General features: G+C 36.9%; 1 protein-coding gene across 1 annotated transcript in view; it reads left to right on the plus strand.

Annotated features, from left to right (window-relative positions):
- Positions 1 to 21889, plus strand: part of LOC140230469 (high affinity cAMP-specific and IBMX-insensitive 3',5'-cyclic phosphodiesterase 8B-like) — an 81106-nt gene that overhangs the window by 21189 nt on the left and 38028 nt on the right. The window contains exons 3-4 of the mRNA XM_072310624.1: positions 406 to 596; positions 18112 to 18171. Coding sequence (XP_072166725.1) covers positions 406 to 596; positions 18112 to 18171 — 251 coding nt within the window. The remainder of the gene's footprint in view (positions 1 to 405; positions 597 to 18111; positions 18172 to 21889) is intronic.

The following is a 21889-nucleotide window of genomic DNA, read 5'->3' on the forward strand; positions in this document are numbered from 1 at the left end:
AAGCTCTATGTCCCATCTCCAATGGCTCTCAACTGCATGCATGAGAAGATATAGCCTGGCTATTAATATATCATGCAAACTTGTGCAGTGATTTTGACTGGGTGCATTTAGGGACCAATGAAATATCGCTCTGGAATGTTGCATCTATTGAATTGCATCAAGCGACATATCTTAGTGTCAACTCAATGAATGATAGCACAGATGTTGTCATTTTGTGGAGGTAGTAGGAATTTTTGAGATGAAAAATTAAAGAGTTGGTTTACTGGTAGATTGGCGAATTCCTCATCATATACCGAAACCAAAATTCCTGCCTGTTAGTGCCCTTTTACCAGAGGATTGCTCAAACTTGCCTCGCAACTGTTCCTCGACGATGCTAGAGGTTGCCACTCTCCTGTTGTCTTCCAGATCATGCTGGTATTTGCCAAAGAGGACGCCCAGAGTGATGGCTTCTGGTGGGCGGCAGACAAGGGGGGCTACAAGTGCAACATCGTACGGAACCAGCCCGACGCGTTGCAGTGCTTCCTGGAGAAGCAGCATGATGTCATCATCATCGACCACCGAAGCTCCAAGGGATTTGATGCCATCGAACTGTGCAGGTGCGTCCGTCCCATTTGAATTGCTTGGTCCCACCCCTGACTCACAAAGTCCCAAAAACCACATTTCTTTTCTTTCAGTGCTGTGTCTCTTTAATATAATTTTTAATGTTAATTACTATATACACCATATATTTCACAAGGTATTTATTTTCATGAAGCACTACTTGGGTGCTGTTCACAAAATTTAACAGCACAAGAAGATATTTGTGACCCATCAGAACAAAAGGATCCGAGAGTCAGGGGAGGACAAATCTGAAAATGACATGACGCTATTCCCTTACTCATCCACTTTAATGTCATATATAACATGACTCATAAAAGTACTCAGTTGCGGAGATGTCAATAATTTTATTAGCACATGTCGAGTGTGTTAGGAAATCAGTGTTTCGAAAAAAACGTCTTCAAAGTTTCCCTTCTGATGCTATCATGATCAAGTCGAGGCGAGACAGTTTTCACCGCTTGACAGTAGAAGGTATGCTCCTAGCAACCTCCGCGACGTTCATTCAAGCTTAGCAACAGTGGTCTACGCATGACCAATCAGTAACCAGGATGCCACGCACTGACTTATAAGATCACTCCCTTGTTGCTAGGAGCAGAGTCTAGCTGCAGCGCTAAATCCAACTCTTTGGACATGTTTCTGTTCCGTTGAAAGTCAGAAAATCATGGCCCAGAAAAATGCTATTTTCTTGCCTTTCCTTTGATCGTTTAGCTTCGAAATTTTGGCAGATGATAGACGATACATTAGACTACAAAATTATGCCAAAAACAGAAATCCTATCTTCTTGACCGATTTTGATAATCTGACTTCAAACTTGATCTTCTCAGCTCAGCCGTCAGCGACTTTAGGATCCTTTTGTTGTAGCGGGTCACATTTAATCTAATTCCAACGTGAATGCAACATGCACGCATTTTGGTTGGCGTCTCTGGAGCAGTGAAATTCAGATGAGCCAACTGAGTGATACAAGATGATAGTACAATCTACAGCAAGATTTCCCAAGAATTGAATGGGTCAATGTGCTATTCTCTTGGAATGCCAGCACTTGGTGAAGCACCAAGTTTTGGGTTACGTGTTTTATAAAATGAGTTAAGAATGTAGCCAATCAGAAGCACTGAAATGAATCATGTGTTTTCACTTTTTTGCTACTGCACAGGAGTGCTAAAAGGGTGCAGCAAAAAAAAAAAAAAAAAAAGAAAAAAAAAAAGAAAAAAGGCATAACTGCATCAGGGGTGTTCACAGTGTTGTGCAACATGCACTCTGCTGCAACTCTTGCATGTTCCGCTGTCAGACCTGAGAGTGCACTGCATCTCCACTAAACAGAATGCACTCGTATTTGTGTATAGTATAACCTTCACTCCCTTGCACTATGGAACTGCACAGAGTGTAATTTAATGCACAATTGTTCCTGTTGCTTATAAAACATTTACCTCATTCTTTAGCATCCAGGATGCTACCTGTATGATATTGCTGTGGCTAATGAAATTGCAACTTTAATAAGTAATATTGTAAAATGAGTGTGCCATCCCAGAAAAAGTAACATAGCACTGCCCTGTATCATAGACAGTTTTAGCACTACTCGCTTCATAGTATAATTGTAGATACTCAACATCTTACAATTTCCTGTAGGTATATTGGATGGATGCAATTTTATGCAAGTTTATACATTTATTACATGTAGCACTTTTTTCATCATTTGCCCTGACATTGTTGATTTTTTAATGAAACTTTACTCTCATCAATTTTCCCTTTTTCGCTCAATCCTGTTTCACTGTCATGAAAGGATTGAGGCTGACTAGTCTGAAATAAAGTCTTTTTTATATCTAGATCACTTATTACTGCAATCAGAGGACATACGATATTGTAGTGCATCAAGGAAAATATTTATAGCTTTGTGTCCATTGCAGTTCAAATACATACATCTAGTATGTAGCTTCAAAATTCACAATGTACAAATACTGGTATTGAATGGATGCACCTAAGGATTTCTGTGCAAGTGTGTATGCACACGTAAATAGAATTTATATGGGCATTGTTTTAAAATAATACGATGATATTGAAAAAATTACCTTTCCAGTAATATAATTGCTTCAAATGAATAGTTATATACATGTATGCTTATTGTTGCAATACATTTGTCATTTGTTTTACTTGAAATTGTATCGTAACTAAAAATGTGATATTGGAAATAAAATTTGATTTGAAATGAACTGAAAAACAGGAAAATAATGTTAGTAAAACACATCAGTAAAGTTTGAGGAAAGTTGGACAATCCATCCAAAAGCTGCAAATTTGTAAAGTTTTGAAGATGCAGCCATTGGTGAATGAAAAGAGGCTCTCATTAACTCATTCAGCTCATGTATAATGTACAATGATGTAGAGAAAGAATATTCCTCACAATTTCATTTTTTTTAAAATTGTAAGTACACATTCCCTCAACTTGTTGCTGAAATAGTTCAAAATATTATTCTTCCCCCTGCTGACTGAGCTATACATGTAAGTCATGTGTTCATAATGCTGGAAAAGTGAACTATGTTGATTTTTCTTTTTATTCTCTTTATGTCATTGTCCATACATAACATCACAATGTGTTGCAGTCTTCTCATCTAGTGATGGCTGCCTCAAAATTAACTTTTGAACTGATCGTCCAATTTTTTTTATTATTCGCTTATGTGTTCTGTTGATATTGCTGCATTCCCTCAACTCACATATTAAGCACAATTTGACATCCACAAATAGGAGATTTTTGTCGTAGTAGGATTAACTCTTTGTCTATACCCAAGACTATCGTGTGATGGACGAAGCAACATGGACTAAAAAAAATGTTAATGTGGATTGAATGACTATTGATGGCTGCTGAATTCTCGATTATCAAGTTTATCAAGTTCCACTAAAGGGGGGGGGGGGGGGAATGATTATAGTGTACATGTACGGTATGCAAATTTCTAGAGTGTGCCTTGGAAACTGCTGGCAGTAAATCTTTGAATGAAAATATTCTTCTTGTTGCTAGCCGTGATTGATTTTGATTAATGGCAAATTGTCTTTTATGGCATTTTTATCATATTCTCTCATTTAGACTGAAAATTTTATCTTTTTATTTTTGTTAACATCAGCGTGCAAGTCTACATCTGGCCGATATCAAGTGACTGCATTATCTGATCTGTAGGCAGATGGCATGCTCTGCAAGTTGAGATGTAGGTCTTGCTGAGTGTTTAATGAGAAGCTCTGTTTTGGGGAAAAGGAAAAAAAAAATGTAGCGGATACGTAATCTGCTCATTACTGATGATAAATTGCGCACGAAGGCAGCACGGAAATGGAGAAGTGACTTTCTCAGAGGCAGTGAGGGTGATTTAACGGAGGAAAGTGAATTTCATGAGAAACTGTCATATATTCATTTTATGGTAGTTGATTTACAGACAAAAATATTGTAACATGAACTCCTTTGTTGATAACTCATTGAACGTGGAATTATTAGGTGTTTTTTTTTGTTGTTGTTAAACAAGTACAGAGCTAGTAAAAACTAGAAACAGAGCTAAGAAGACAAAAAAAAAAATGTTTTGGATTTGCTTCATTATATTTTCTGATGTTTTTATGCATGATAGAGATTTTACACTGCATGTTATCCCCATTGATTGGACTTGGGATGGCAGGGGGGAAAGAAAAAGCTTGGGAGGCATCTGACAAGGCTGTTTGGGAGACAGAGAGGCTAACCACAATATTATAAACCCTGAACTGACTCAGAGGCCACTTCTTATTGCACTATATTACAACATCAGAAATCTTGATGTTTGTCCTTTCTATACATAACGCAAAGATAATCATGAAAGTTAGGTACATCACAAGGTTTTGTCACTGTAATACACATGTAACATGTACGTGCGTAATTAACTCTGCAGTGTGCTGTTGTACAAATAATGCACAGCTGAGAATGCATTAGTGTAGATGCAGTTGAGCTGCAGCATCACGAATGTAAACTTGTGCATTATTTGTTTTATGAAATGGGTCTATGACGTATGATATCAGCTGGTAAAACTTGATGCTTCAACACAATGGGGTCCCTCTCCACTGTGCAGACAACTGTGCGAATCACAGTAATTCGGGTTCGTGCCTGGAGTACAATTACAATTTGTAGTGCACATACACAGAGCAATCTGTAACTTACCTAAGGAGAACATGCCGTGCAGTTATCCTTTTTTGCTAATACACACTTTTTGCACACCTGTGCATGCAAAAGCTTCTGATTGGCTACATTCTTGAACCCATTTTATAAATGCAACTAATACCCTGTTCTAAAAGACTTTACCTGGACATTCTGGTAGAGATGAAACACAAGGTAACATAGATACAAATATTGTAGTACTCGCAACATGGAGTAACAATGTGTGCACAATGTGTTGCTTAAAGACCTTCCCGAGGTGTGTTACTATAGTAACCTCAACCATCCCTGGCTAGCTCATTATTGATACGAGGGAAGTTTGTATGTAAGATTCTTCATTCAGCTATGTCAGATTGATGCTATACCCATAGGTAGTGGTCTCTCAATTATTTACATAATATGCACCACAATGTGCCATAAGCATGATATTATGTTATAATTTGTTCTGTAGATTGCATAATTATATAAAGAATTTCATAATAATCTATATTACATATTCTGTGTATGCTATTATGATCATCATTATCATAGTATACTGGGTATACATAACAATGTACCTTTGATCTTAATCAAAATTTGTATGCTATGTGCATACATGTGTATTTATAGTACAGATGTATTATCTACAATAAAATTTTATGCTTTTTAAAGCAGAATTAAAGTTGTTTGCATTACTGTAACTGTAAGATACACAGGTCTACTATGTGGACACTTTTTTTTTTCTCTCGTTATTTAAGGATATAATGATTTTTTTAATTACTAGTATATAAAGAAAGTGAAGTCAGCAACATTGGTTTAGTCCACAGATACACGTACACGTTTAGCATTAATTTGTAGAGCAACATCATATTGCATTGACTTGAAATTTGCTGAATATTTCACTCATCCGTACGATACCAGATAGTGTAGAAATTCTCACATACTGAGACACTGAACCTGTTTTCTGAAACGTATGCTGCAATACATCACATATATCTGTCACGCAATTCCTACGCAGTGCACGAATTGAAGACAAGTCGGAATGCGTATTTCAGCCAAAATAAGATTCTCATCTGGCCTTGCCAACAAAATTTACCCCCCCCCCCCAAAAAAAAAAGAAAATATGAAATCAGTGAGCAATTTAGGATAATTCACACCCTGTGGTCTTTCCGCACTGCTTGAATTTTTGTGATAATGTACACTGCTAGAAAAGAACTATTATGGAAGAGAGCCATAGAGTCTAGACACAGCCAGAGATGTGATTATCGAGGGTGTTGTGTAGGTTGACGGGAGAGAAGATGCATCCCGTAATTGTATTTGCAGGTGGTCGATTCATCTCCATCAGGTAGTAATTGGCGCGCACCATCTTTGACCTTTGTTTCCAGTTATTCCAGATCCGCAGACGAATTCTCTTCTCTGTCAGCTGGATCCTGGCATGATGTAGGAAAACTTTTTTCCTTTTTTTTTTAAAGAATTAAAACAAATATATTTTATTATGACTGTCCGTGCAAGTGATATTCAGTGGCAAACTTTGAACATTTTGAGTGATCATACTAGGCATCTCTGAGATCATAAAACAAATGTTTTCTTCTTAGTTGTTGTTTGTTTCTTTTTTTTTTTTTACTGGTAAACTCTAAGATTACATTCCCTTCTGTATACCGCCTGTGGAGAAATGAATTACTGAGTAATTCATGGAGATTTACATTGCTTATTTTGACACACACCGTACAAGCTCATTTGTGCAATCTACATGTAGCTTGTATTGCTTCTGTAAAGAACATTTAGATCAAGGGGCTGGTTGCAATATTTTTACATTTAAGTTTGTGTCAATACAGCTGACATGTGTTGTGATTGTGTTTCGTTTAAAAAAAAAAAAAAAAATCCCTTTTTATGGCCTGTGCCCTGAATGATGCTGGAGGAATAATGCTACTGTAAAATGAGGAATGTATGCATGCATTTTAATTTTGTAAATTTTGCAAGAGCCAAGATTTGTGAAATTAAATTGAATGTTAGAGGCAACTTGCGAAAATTTCATGCAGTGAAAAAGGCCGTCAGCTCGAATTCGTGAAAATTTCATGCCGCCAAAAATATCATGTTTTACAGTATTCAGATTGTCGATCTGTCTGTCCTACATTTCGTTTTCTCCTTTCATTGAGAACCCTTTCTTTTGACTCAGAACATGTTATATCTAACCCCAGATGAGACCTTCATGTCGAAAAGGGTTCCTTGACGTATGCTCCTGCGATGATTGCTCCCATGAAATATCTGCATGCTCAGTCAAACATAAATTCTACCCACAAACATAACCCTAACCCGAATCCTAATCCTCACATGAAACTAAAACTGAAACTTTCTCACAGCCCTAACCATAACCCTAAGTCCTTGGAGAAAATAAAACCAGAGCAAAATAATGTTGCAGGAGCAAGTGTCGTGTCACCATAGAAAATAATACCCCCCCCCCCTCCCCCGAAAAACAATATAAAACAAGATACACCATTAAACAATACCCTTTGTGGCATGATCGTGGTAGCATCTGCACCTGCGTTTGTATTTTGCTTCGTGTGTCAAGTGGTACTCAACACCTCATTCATCTTTTGTGAGATGAATAATTCATTCTCCTGCCAGATCACTCACACGGCACTTTTATCTCATTGGCGTCCGATATGCAGCCATGCAGTCACGAGCAATGGATTCTATGTATCTCCAGTTACCACTTCAAAAGTTGATGCTTTTTGTGGCTAATTGTTTTTCTCTGGGATCACCAGGTCTTTTTTTTTTTTTTTTTTTTTTTTTTGCTAGCTAGGACTTGGGCCTTTGCTACTGACACATTGTTTTAAAGTTATTATTTACCATTTGCAGATGAAATAAAAACCCAGCTTTAGTGCTTCAAAATACTTCTAAAATGTAAGTTAGGGAGAGAAACAACCAATGTAAAAATTTGAATCGGTATAACTAATTGTTAATTATACAGAATGTGAACAATAGTTATAATAAAAATGCTTCTGGACTAAACCGTCTACAGTTATGGTTTAATGAGAAAAATACTGATCCCCTGAGGTCTTATTGCAAAATGTTTACATGATAGAATGTTGTGTGTTACAACTGACCTACACATAATGCTTCAAATGTGATATCTTAAACATTTTAAAATCACTTATCCCAATGTTAAACAGTACCTTTAATAGCCCACTTCTACAGGCAGTTCTGTAATGGCTGTGTGAGAATGTTCACTCTTGAAAACAGGCACTTTTTACTGTAGGAAAACATCATGAAGTGGTGACCTTAATTATTGTCATGCTTGTTCAAGTTACAGGTCTAATATGACATCTATGAGATACTGGGCAAGTGTGTGCATTAGTGCCTATTGTGCAGAGCACAAAGGAACAATGAATTTGATTCTCTGTTCTGTTACATAATCTGTAGTGAGATAGGTTTGATTTTAATTCAGTACAATGCTTCAGTGTAGTTTCTAGAAATCGGGAACTAACTTGATGAAGCATTCAAGCAATAACTTAAAACTAGTGGTAATGATATACCAATTTATCATGAATTTGCCATGAATTTACCATGAATAACCAGTTGCACTCTGGAGGTATTTTCAAGTTCAGTTTTACTAGATGGTGGGTAGGTGCCTGTAATCTGAACAAAAATGGCTAGGTCCCCAAAACCTGTTTAATGAGGCAGAACATAGCTTAACCTTCATTCACTTCCACTGACAAATAGTGAACAGTGCTCTGTGGATGTGTATTAAGACCAGAAATATTCAGGTCATGAAATTTTCACAAATTGCCACTGGCATTGATGATGCATAGTGTAGACAAGAACTTTCGTTCCATTTCAATTTGCGTGAATCTTGGCTCCTCACAAAATTAGCGAAAATTTCATGTGTGTGAAAACTTCCAGTTTTATAGTCCAGGCCTCGACATTGGCAGGTGAATTAATACTTGGCCACCAATTTTTCAAAAAGCACTAATCTTTTGATGGCCCAATCAGGCAACTGAGATTCTGTTTATAGATTGCTATTTTTCCTTTTATTTAGCGCCACAACACTTAATTTGGGGCCACCATCATTACAAATTAGATTATTTTAGTGGCCCAAAATGACCACCTGAGAAAATAGTAAATGTCAATTTTGACATAGGTATACAAGTATGTATTACGTTATATATATTATGTGTGTGTGTGTGTGTGTGTGTGTGTGTGTGTGTGTGTGTGTGTGTGTGAGTGATATTTCATGTACACAATGATGTAGAATGTATGTGCTCTTACATGCATGTGTACTAAGATCTGCATATTTGATGAACAGGCCATTGAGTTTGCGGCACAGCTGTTGGAGAGCATGACACTTGCAGTATGCAGTTGCTTGGGAGACTTGATCATTTGTGTGTATTCCCACTCCATAAACTATTCAAGCATATATGAGTGAAATGTCTTTCAGGAACTTGATTGGAAAGGAGGCACTACCTGCTTTCTCACACAGGAGTTATCACTTTTTGCATCATTTTGCAAAAAGCAGTTTTATTTGCCACAGTTCACACACGCCACCCCCCCAAAAAAAGGTAATAAAAATAAGAAAATGACTTGAATGAAAGGCTTTGAATCTAATAGTTGAGTGCTTATGCCTAGGCATTGCAAACCCTGGGCACTCAAACCCAAGTGTGCAGACCTACATTGTAGTGAAGCTAGTTGCATTGTGGGATTAAAAAAAAAAAAAAAAAAAAATTGGTGGTTTCTTTACATGTTGTGCAGGGCTTGTCATCACAAGAGTTAACAAAAATTAGGTGGATTGATCTTTTATTGTGATACACATCTTGGGAGTTATCTTTCTTTTTTTTTTGTATCATGTGTCCACGCACAAGAATAAACCCATCGTGTTGCTAAAATCAGTTGTGAAAAACAGATTCTTTGAATGCGTGTGAATGCGGCTAGATTCGGTGTGAAAGCAGACACTGCCTCATAAAATGGACATTTTTAGCATTGATGGTGTTTCACGTGACCGGACGGAAAGGCCTCCAATGATATATTTTTTCTTCGCAGGGCTCTTGGAGTGCCATCACCAGCTAGAACGTGACAATTTTGGGACATTTTCAAATACTGCACATGCTCCTATTCAAAGCAGATACATAATGCCTTTCTGTGGTTACGTGTTTGCAATTCAGACAGTAATGGGGTCTGCACCATTAGCATACTTTTAATAGTAGCTGACGTTTCCTTGTTGCACACATGAACTGATAATATATTAAAACAAAAACAATATAATGATCCTCAGCATCAAAATACCGAGATGTGAGTTGCTCCAGTAGCTTTTTTATTTGTAAACAGACAAGATGTGTGAGCTGTGTCCCAAAACTTAAGTATCCCCTCTGCTTTTTTTTTTTTTTTTTTTTTGGTATTTTACGAATGTCTCATTTTGTTGACCATATCAAATTCTGTTTCTAACACGAAATATAGTTTGCGTCATGCACATTATCAACTTTAATGACTTAGGAGCTGTGAATCTGTTACTTGCAATTATTCATATTACTGGTTTCAAATGGTGTGGACATTTAATATGAAGGATGATTTTGCATTGTTTTGATCAAATGGAGAAAATTGATTCCTGCCCATGGATTACTGCATTGATAAGATTGTCTTCCCAACTTCAAGACTTTTCAATTGATGAAATTGGTAAACTTCAAGACTGTTAGCCAAGTTGTACAACAGTGCTGGAACAGGTGAAAACAAGGAGAAATGTTGCAATCTGGCTGGTTTGGTTTGAGTTTACTTTCACAAACAGCTGTAGTACAGTTGCTTTGCTGTCTCTTGTGGAAAACAGCGGTGTGTTAACTTGTTTGTTTGTTACCTTCCAATGCATTTGTATGTTTACATACCTGCCTTTACATAAAGGTGGATGTGTGATGACACTAGTTTCGTGGAACCCGTCCCTGTCTAGGCAGGATTACAGATTGCTGCCAGCCAGGTTATAGCTAGATATAATAACCTGTAGCCGGTAACATCCCCATACAGCTTATAAAATGACATTGTAGTACTGTCTTGGTCCTGCCTACCCTCACTATTTACAAGACAGAGATCTTTCTGCAGAACCTGCTTCAAAATGTTATGACAGCATTACGTTAGGCTTTTTAGGTTACATGAGGGGTATGTTTCATAAAGCTGTTCTTAAAGGGTATGTACAGTTCTGGTTGAGGTGAGGATTTAGCTTTAAACGTTTTGCGAGATATTCAGAAACCACTCTATGAGATGTCAAAGAGCATGCAATTCTAAGGGGTATCAAAAGTCTACTTGATGAAAATCGGTTTTGAAATGGCTGAGATATCCAAAAACAAGGTGAAACAAAGAGATCCTAATAAAAGGTGTGGCCTGTCGCCTTTTATTATTATCACTTTATTGGATATCTCAGCCATTTGAAAACCAATTTTCATTAAATTAATGGTGAATCCTTCTGAGTTAAAAATTACATGCTCTTTCATATTTCATAAGAGCTTTCTCTTTAACTCACTTAGGAATGTTCAAAACATGAATCCCCACCTCAACCAGTACTGTACAGTCCCTTTAAAGTTACAAACGACTTGAGAACGACTGGTGATCAGTTCTGATGTGCTCTACTTATCAGAATTTCAATAATTCAGCACAAGAAGTGATCACCAGTCATGCTTAAGTCGTTTGTAACTTTAAGAACAGCTTTATGAAACACCCCCCAGGATTGATAATGTCCAATCAATAGATTATCAATACTGTTTTTGTTTCTTTTTATTTTGTTTTTGCTGAAAATCTACATACACACTTAACACAATGCTCTTTACAGGGATGCCAACCTTGTATACAGCGTTGCAGTATTCTGAGGGCTTAAAAGGTGTACTTTTGGTAGAAAATGGTATTTTACCTTTTCTGCAACAGACATGTGTTGTAATGACATTAGGGACAAATAGTATTTTCTATAAAATCTACAGTATCTCTGACTAAAAACAGTACAAAAACTTGGAAACAAGGTAACATTTGGCATCTCTGTCTTTAGATGTTGTGTGTGTGTGTTTGTGTTAATGTGGAGGCTTAAAGGGGATGGCTAGTAACTGATCAGTGGGAATCAGTGGAAATGCTGGAGGATGATTGTTCCAATCCTTGTGGGATTCATTTAAGAGTACATTATGTATCTATTGTTGTGTGAAAATTATTTGCTTCAGAATGGTCTCATATTCAAGTAATGTGCAGTTTAATGTTTCCAGGTTAGCGTGCCTGGTCAGTGACGGGGCATTAATCTGCACATTACTTGAATATGAGACCATTCTGAAGCAAGTAATTTTCACACAACAGTAGATATATAATGTACTCTTAAATGAATCCCACGAGGATTGGAACAATCATCCCTCGCAGCATTCCCACTGATTCCCACTGATCGGTTACTAGCCATCCCCTTTAAATCCAGATGCTAAAGCCTATGTACAGGTAATTTTCATTTGGTTGTCTGCATGTTTTGCATTATCACATTTTTGCACATTTTGTATGTTTTTGATGAAGTCAGAATGTTTATGACAAAGGCACATACACATGACATAGGCAGCAAACCATACAAATAAACAAACAAACAAAACAAAACATACAAACAAATGCTGAAGAAATTTGGGAAAAAATAAAGGTGGACCTGCAACTTTATGAATTTTGGTACTCACTTTGAAAAGGCATAAATAGTTTAAGACATATACTGTAGTCACAAATTCTCTTGATTCATTTGGCATGTATATATATATATATATATATATATATATATAGTCATAACAGTCATGAACTATTAAAAGCAGCCAACAAACAAGGTATACTTTGTAATTGCCTCTTTTCAGCAAATTCTTTCTCATGAACTATTAGATAAGCTTTTTATCATGCAAAGTGGTAATGTGTGACATGATATCATAATATGACATAAAACAGTCTTGGATGATATTCTCTATGTTGAAAAGGACTAGAAAGTAATTGTGAAAAAGCAAGTACATAAACTGTATAAGCTGTCATTTTTGCGATGGTGTAATTTTCACGAATTTTACCAATTATTTTTGGACCACGAATTTAATAACACATGAAAATACTGCCATGCGCTAGGATGATATTGCACTTACGATAGCCTTGGTGTCAATTCGCAAAAACAGCATCTCAGAAAAATGTCAGTGACCTCCTCATTTGTTAAGATAAATCTGTATGCAAAAATAACAGATTATACAGTAAATGATTCCTGGTAAATGCTCAAACCAGTAAAAGCCCCCCCCCCCCCCCCATCCCCCAAATATGTGACATCTTATAGCTGGCATTACATGTTTCTAAAGACTGATGCATCATAATACACAACTACAACTCCCATATGAGGATATGTTTGAGTAACCTATTCACTGCAAGTAGTAACAAAACTTGCAAATGCCTTGGTAATAATTATGCTGCAGTTTGTGTGTAAGTTTGTCATTGTTCAACATATTGCAATTTTTCTTTCTTATCAATATTGCTTTGGTTGTATAAGGAGAGCTGCGTGTGAGCTTGAAGCGAGTTTACAGCATGACTGTGTAGAGTAGAAATATCAGTACCATTTTTATTCTTAACTGAAATAAGGTGCAAACTTTTGAAATTGAAGTGTCTGATGAACTGCAGGAAGCATGTGAGTGCTTTTTGTTGATCTTCCATTAGAGTGGGCTCACTGGTGCTTTATGGTGAAAGAAATTTGACTGTTAGCTCTCCATAATGAACCTTGGCAAAAATCACACCAGCTGATGTGTGTCTGTGCATTTAAGCCAGGTCCATGAATCAATAGTTGTGCCTGGCAGTGAATTGTGAATTTCTACGAAGTGTGGATGACTCCAGGATGGGAACAGTCAGCCTTATCCATGCTGCACAACTGCACACATTTCTGCCTGAAAAGACAGTGAGTGTGGCTGTTTAGGAACATGCTGAACAGCGCGATGGAGCAATTTGGATATAAATGCGCATTTGTGATGCCTCTAATGGCAATCTGATAAGAACCTTGTGAGGATAGTGATAAGGGACAGGGTTCTGTCTATCTAGAGCTCCTTTTCCTTGATACCTGCGAGATTCACAATTTGCTAAAATCTCACCATTTGAACGAATGATTACATTTTTAGCTCACCTGAGCCAAAAGGCTCAAGTGAGCTGTTGTCCTCAAGGTGGCAGGCATTATCACTAGGATGAGAGAATATAATACTTATGTCCCCTTCCCCCTATGAACACACCAGGGGACCCCAGAACCCCTAAACTGGAGAATCTTAAAAAAGGAAAAAAACAAAAACAAAAACACCAACAACAAATTATTGTATAAAACCAGAAATATTTTGAATAAATATATTAATGTTAATAGATATTCTTTCGAGGTTATTTATTGTAGATCCAGGGGTTACTCCGTAAGGGCCAGGACTGAATTAGGAGCCAATTTTTACACATTGATTTTCTTTTTGAAAATACATGACCACACTTTTGACAAACTTGGCAGGTATTTTTGCCAGTGTCACTGTCATTGAATAGGAGTCCATGCCCCCTGGGAGGCCCTGAAAACTGCCCCAAAGTTTGCTATGTTCTTTGGTATAATAGTCTACAAGAATGCATGAAAGATGAACTTACGAAACTCAGGTGAGCATGAGGCCCCCGGGTTTCTTGTTATATTTTTCCAATTTATTTACCATCTTTGCCATTAATAGAAATATGCATTTCATAGAAACGTTTGCATACCTTGAACATGTAGCCCTTGGACCTTTAGCAGTATATTTTTGCATGAAGACTCATTCACATTGCTAGAGAAAACTTTTGACACTAACAAACATATCACAATGTCTCGTTGGATTGACTAGGTATTTGTGCCAAAAGCCTGTAACATTTTCAGAAAGTTTGCAGGCTTGAGTGCTATGTCTTGGCCTTTATATGGATTTTCTATTATTATTTGCAATGAGAGCACTCACTGTAGGAAAAAGCAACCCAGTATGATGAATACTGTGATGTGGTCTCTCAAAAAAGAGAACAAAAGGAAGGGTGCATTTATCTAAAAAGTTTCTGAGGCATAATCACGATCCTAAACGCATTTGACATATTTGCGGGGGTTAGGTAAATGCAACCATGTTTTCAAACGCGTCTAGGCACACTGTTTTGAAATGCCATTCAAAGGGCGTTTTGAAATGCGTTTGAGACCATGATAGTCTTTCTGTGAGTAGATAAACGCAATGCCATTCTGAAATGCGTTTATATCTCAAGATCAACTCGCGGCTGTTTTTGGTTGTGTTTTCTACCCAATAGGCCCGTTCACACACAAGGGAAAAAGTGCGATTTAAAAATCGATTTTCTTATTGCGATCAAAATTTCGAAATTTTTTCCAGTGTGGACAGAAAATTTCACTAATTTTCGCGATCCTAATCACGATCCAACTCGCACTATTAGTGCGATTTTTCAGAATAATCGCAATTATTTTGCCAAGCGTCGTGTGTGTGAGCGCGATCGAGATTCGGAAATCGGTATTTTTGATCCCATCGTTCGTAGCGCGTGAACGTCAACATTATTGGGACCGTGGGGTCAGTCTTCGGTCATGCAAGTTACGCGCATGCGCAATTTGGCCACTGATCGTTCTTTCCCTGCTGCGAAGTGCGATTTTTCCTTGTGTATGAACGGTCAAAAAAAAAAACTGAAATTTGGATCGCGATTGTAATTTCGATTTTCGTTGTGTGTGCACGGGCCTATTAGTTGTGTGTGAATGATGAGGCATATTTGGTGGTATGCAGTTGACCTTTACTTCTTGGGTCGAACAGCGCACAGCAGCTGCGCAGTGACAACACTCGAATCGCAATCGTATGATGGATAGATAAACACTGCACCCCGAGAATCGCGTTTCAAACCACATTCGCGAACATGATTCCAAACGCATTTTGAAACATGATTCTCTCTCTCAAGTTAGATAAACGCAGCCTATGTCAGATGTGAAAGACTATTTAGTTACTTCCCGATAATCGGCTCTTTATGATACCTTCATATCAACAATTATCTCCAGTTTGTATGTAAACATGCAGTATGAGCTATGTGATGAACAAAATGCTTCTTTAAATTCAGTTTCTGTAGCTGATATTGCCTTGCACAAATTAGCTCCAAGCCTGGTCACAAACAGCCTTGCACCAGCTTATGGATGTTATAAGAAACATTTTCATTTGGTGTAGAATTTTGAAACATTAAGAAAAAGTGAAACTTTCAAGCAAAAAAGAAAGAAAAAAGAAGATCTCCTGTGAAAGTGTACAGAAAATTTTAATAAAAGATTTGATTTCCTTCGCAACCTGACACCCTTATTCCCAAGAAAATACACTTATTGAATTCCTCCTTTGACTGAAGTGTGCAATTCTATCATATTCGATTGTTCCCTCACTTGGCCTGGAGTTGAGATAATGGGTACTTCTCTATTATGTCTCCCAACTTCCGTAAAAGGTCTCCTGTTTTCACTATCTTAAATTGGATATGAAGATGCCCATCAAATGCCTGTTTCATAACATGTACGTAACAAATTATAAAATTTCGTAAGCCAGGGGAGGCGACTGAAGTACTTGTTGTCCAGTGCGTAATTACTTGTGCTATCACCAGTGCAGTACTTCTTCATTTATTCTGCACTTGTTGATTTTCTAGAATCTGTCAATACCGATTGGAATTTGTGAATTCATGCTTCTGGAAGAGTGTGGGAGCAGTGATTTAAAAGATGTTCAAGATATCACTATTGATGCATATATGTGTAGGTCAGTTGTATCACAAAACATCCTACCATATACAATTTTTTGCAATAAAGCCTAAAATATATTAGGTGATATCAGTATTCTTCTCATTAAATCATAGCTGCAGACTGTTCAGTCTGGAAACATTTTTATTATAACTGTTGTTCATATTTTGTATATTTAACAAAATTCAACATCGATCATAGTGGTTCAAATTTTTACATTGGTTGTTTCTATCCTTAACTCACTTTTTAGAACTATTTTAAAGCATTAATGCTGGGTTTTTGTTTCATCTGCAAACAGTAAATCATGCCTTTAATATGTGTTGCAAATTTACATACTATCTCCATTTTTCTACTGGATGCGATTATTGATACAGTAATCACAGCATAACTGGGCACATGATAATCAGGAGCGTTGGTTAAATGATGTACGCCTCCCAGGAACATTTCCAGTGGATGCTATTTTCACTGGACAATCGGGCAATGACCTCTGATAAGCGAGACACTATTTTTTCAAGCAATATTTATTTTTCTTTCATGCATTTTACACAAAAAAAGATATCAAAAATCAAAAGAACTTTACAAAGATTTTGTATCCATTGCTGTTTATCAATACACATACAGTAGCCTACCTACAAAGCAAGATTTCTCTACTGTCGGTGCGAGATCATAGGGGGAGGGGTATGTGTACAGTGGAGTGGTGCATACAATATACTTGTGCAGTATGAATCTTTGATGCCGTGAGTGTATGGTGCGTGCTCGTCGCAAAATCGGGCACCCTGCGTTAAAGGGACCGTTTTTGCTATTCCCAGCCTATCCCGATTATGCGGCGAGTACTGTACTTCAGAGATGGCCTCAATGCCTCCAAGTGGGTTTACAGACGGGGTACATGTATGTAATATCATGATTATCAGTATTACAATCATTATTGCCACCACCATCTCTCATTGTCTTTTTCACTGATACCTTTAAATTATGTATTTATGCCATACTGTTACGCCATTATCTATACCTTCACACCCATTGGACTCTTAACTATCTCAGTCGTTGCTCTCCCAATGTCCTTACTTGTAGTAGGTAATGATATTGTTGCAACATGTGGTCTTTCTGTATTTTATCTAGTAACATTTATTTGAACATATTTCTTGTTGTTTTTGTTGTAATCGGTTCCCCCAGTTATAGTATGGTCTAAAAAATATCTGTATTTTTTAGTTCCCCTAATCTGATTTATTACAGGACCTGCGGCTGCACAAGCTTGCTTTTATGCAGGCCCCATCATATTTCTCACATTATGACCATAGCTCAGCTCTCATGTATGCAGACCTTGTGTTTAAACCAAGACAAACTTTTGTACATTCCAGTGAAGTTTCATCTAATTTATGTTTTGTATGATTTTCGTATTGTGTAATTATACTTTTTTGTGCTATTTGTGAGAAATGTGAAAATAAATTGAAATTGAAATCTGTACCCTATTTTCATGAAAGCAATTCTAGGGTGTGATATCATCATCATCATAATTCTCTTCCAGGGTTCTTTTATCTCAAGCTATTATTAAGTATATGACATTGTCTTAATAACTTAATGACTTCTGATGATATATGCAGGTTGTGTTTGCATCTCATGTGTGTTATGTGTTCGGTTTCTCCTCAACATATCACAGGTCATTGCGAGCCACAAAGTCGAGCAAGCACACAACCATCGTGGCGGTGACCAAACGGAAGTAAGTTCTCCAGCCCATATTAATATGAAGATGGCCTTTGTATCCAGCCTGGCATGGCTGCATCTCTGGTGTGATGATTGTTGCCGTGGCAACATGACAGTTTGTCAGCTATTAGACAGATTAATGGGGATGCAGTTATTGTCAGTGACAGGAGGAGAAATGAAGAAAAGCAGAATGTAGAGTAAAGTATGGGAATAGACACAAATGAGCTCTCGGGAAGGGGATGAGGTAAAAAAAAAAGAAAGAAGATATTAAGTATGTAATACACAGTTGTCACAGAGCATTGGGAATGATTGTGTAGAAATATAAAGGAGAAAGGGAGAGTTGGAAATAGAATGAGAGAGAGGGAGAGACCAAGAAATGGAAAGCACTAATATATTTAGGAAGATGGCTATAGGGACAGAGTTGTAGCAAAAGAAGAAGAGTTGTTCCTCTCTGTGTAAGTATCAGAGAGAGCTAGAAAAGGCATAATACATCTAATTACATGACCTAAATTGATTGAGTATACAAATACAAAGAGAAGGTTTCAGAGACATATATAATTCAGTGAATAGAAAATACATTGTGAAAAGAATGATTCACTGCAGTGTGGAAAGACATCAACATTCTGTTTGCCACATTGACAAGATAAGATTTCATGGTTTATAAAGACACATAAAAGTGATTAGAAATGAAGAGATATGTTCAGAAGAATTAGGAACTCAGTGAGATTAAAAAACACAGTTAAAAAGGGGTTGTGTTTTGTGCGTACTGTACATCTGGTTGCAAACTCTCTCATGGGTGCTACAATACAATGTCATGACGTGTGTGAATAATCTGTGCCATGATGCAATGAAGTCTCCATTATGTCTGTGATCATGTCACACCTGGGGCCCGTTTCATAAAACTTGTTATCAGTGACAACTGCCACATTTCTATGACAAATTTGCTCTCAGCCAATCAGATGCAAGGATTTCAGTAGCTTGTCACAACTATAACAACTTGTCACTTACAACAAGTTGTATGAAACGGGGCCCTGGTAGCAACTTCAACATGTTACACCAACTAATCATGTTTGCAAGCCATAACAAAAGGAAAACTCTACATTTGATAGGTATCATTAGGCGTTTTCACATCAGCCCGATAAAAATTCAAGCCCGAGATATTTTTCGCGATCGCAAATTAGCGCACTATTTTTTTTCCTATTCACATCAGCCTGAACATTATCAAATAGCGTGCCAGTTCGCATTAATTATCCTGCTATTTCGGAAATTTCCAGAGTTGGATGCGAGAAATTTTCTTGATCAATTAGCGTGCTAATTTGTATTCACATTATCAAGTAGCGTGCTGTTTCGTGATCTGGTTAATTTCCCAAGAGTCAGAAAATAGCACGCTATTTCGAAACATCGGGCTGATGTGAAAACGGCTATTGACTGTTACTCTCTCTCCCTTCGCTCACTGGCACTCTTGCTCTCTCTCTCTCTGTCTCATTGTATACCACCAAAATTTATTACACTCAATCATTTAAGATCCATAAGGTGCAAATCAGTCAATGTTGAGGGGCAGTTTCATGCCATGCTGACTGCCAAATCAGCAGCCGTATTGTCAGGGTAGAAAGAGTGATTCATAAATACGCCCAATATGACATCACACACATGCACGCACTGTCTTGGCGGTGATATTGAATTAGCTCACAAGCGACTTCAATCAGGCCAGGGTGTGTGTCATAATAGCCAATGTAATTAGGGGTTGATCTAACATGTACACCATGTATTAATGAGCAATATAATGTACAGTTTGTCAGTTGTGGTACATTAGATCTTCCTGTCCATCTTCATTCTTATTTCAACCAAATCACTAAACGTTTCATGCAGTTTGGGACAAATTAGAATGTCCAGCGACATCGAAGTTCAGACACCAAAAAAAAAGGTATTCAATCTCAACCTAGGTTCTTGCGATTTCATGATTTCGGTCAATGAAAAGTTCAAATGGAGGGATTCAAATTACAACTGCTTGTTAATGGCACAATTTATCATTTGCAGATGAAACAAAAACCCAGCATTCGTGCTTCAGAATAGTTCTAGAATGTGAGTTAGGAATAGAAACAACCAATGTAAATATTTGAACCAGTATAATCAATGTTAAGTGTAGATATATACAAAATGTGAACAATACTTAAAATAAAAATGTTTCCAGATTAAATCATCTACAGTTATGGTTTAATGAGAAAAATAGTGATATCTCCTTATATTTTAGGCTTTATTGCAAAAAATTTATTTGGTAGGATGTTTTGTGATACAACTGGCCTACACATATGCATCAAAAGTGATATCTAGAACATTTTTTAAATCACTGCTCCCAAAAGTAAGTAGGAGCTTTAACATCATTCAAATTCACAATAGCTTCCGGTTGCAAGTGTTCTTGCATTTAAGTGCTAGTAAGTTAAAAGAGGAAAACATGTATATTTGGTATTTACGTCTTAAATTTTGTTTACACCAGTCTAGTGCAGCTAGTGGTTCAACCGCTCCAGGACATACTCTGTGCCTGCCCAAATGCCTAGCACACCAAGAAATTGTCAGACAAAGAAATTGTATGGAAAATACAGAAAAAAGATGGTTAATGAGATGCAAACATTTTTGTTCATTCCCACCCCAACACATGATTCCAAAGTATACAATTGAATCATGCAGTCATGAAGTATACATTTCCTGGCTTTAATAACAAAATTGAGACTTGATCATCAAATTAGTATAGGATAGTTAAAATTAGTTGTATTTGTGCATAAATAAGAACTAAAAAATGAGCAGTGATTAGGAATGCTGGTCAATATAAAAAACAGAACAAAAACAAGAATAACCCAGCAGAATTAGAACAGAAACAAAATCAAGAAGTTAAAAAAATAAAACAGAGTGCTGTATCTTTACAATGTTGCATGAAATTGATTGCAGGAGATATGAGCTTGAATTCTCAAAACAAAATTGAAACTTGTTTTATGTCCATATCATGACCTGAACTCAACTGGTATGAAATAGAGTGCAGATGTTATGCTGCAAAATGGAATGAATCTGTCCCTATAAAATTTGAATGATATGATGTTGAAAATATGGAGTGCAGATTTTAAGCTGTGAAATAGAATGAATCTGTCACTAATTTCAATGAAATGATATCGAAAATAATCATCATTTATACAAAACTGAAAGTTCTTGGTCGTGAATTTGAACCAAGCGAAAAGGCAAGCAAGAAGAATCACTCCGACATGAATGCATGTTTAATGAATTTGAATGAAAGTTTTATCAGATCATGCTGGAAACTCCATACTACTGGGTTGTAATGGGTTGTCTTCAATGCTTGATGTTAATGGCACGTCTTTGACATGCAGTACGTACTGATCACTATCAGCGTGTGATGTTTACGTGTTCAGCCTTTTTTGTGGTCGGAAAATACAGTTAAAACTCATTTTGTGAGAAGAGATATGATGTAATCAAATTTCAATCAAAGCCGTAGTTGACCAAACACATTATTTGACAGTGCAATATGTAATGTTTATGTCACAGGCATAGCAGATTTTGTGATGAAGCACAGACTAGGAATGATAAAAGATAGTGTGCTAGATCACTCAAGATTTTTTTTTTGTGGTCATATTTTGGATATTGATATTGCAGTTTCTGCTTAAATGTGCAACATAATTGTGTAATTACAAAATTTCAGTGATTATTCTTTTTTTTTTTTTTTTTGGGGG

This window comes from Diadema setosum, chromosome 7, assembly GCF_964275005.1.
Source record: "Diadema setosum chromosome 7, eeDiaSeto1, whole genome shotgun sequence".
NCBI classification, from domain to species: Eukaryota; Metazoa; Echinodermata; class Echinoidea; order Diadematoida; family Diadematidae; genus Diadema; species Diadema setosum.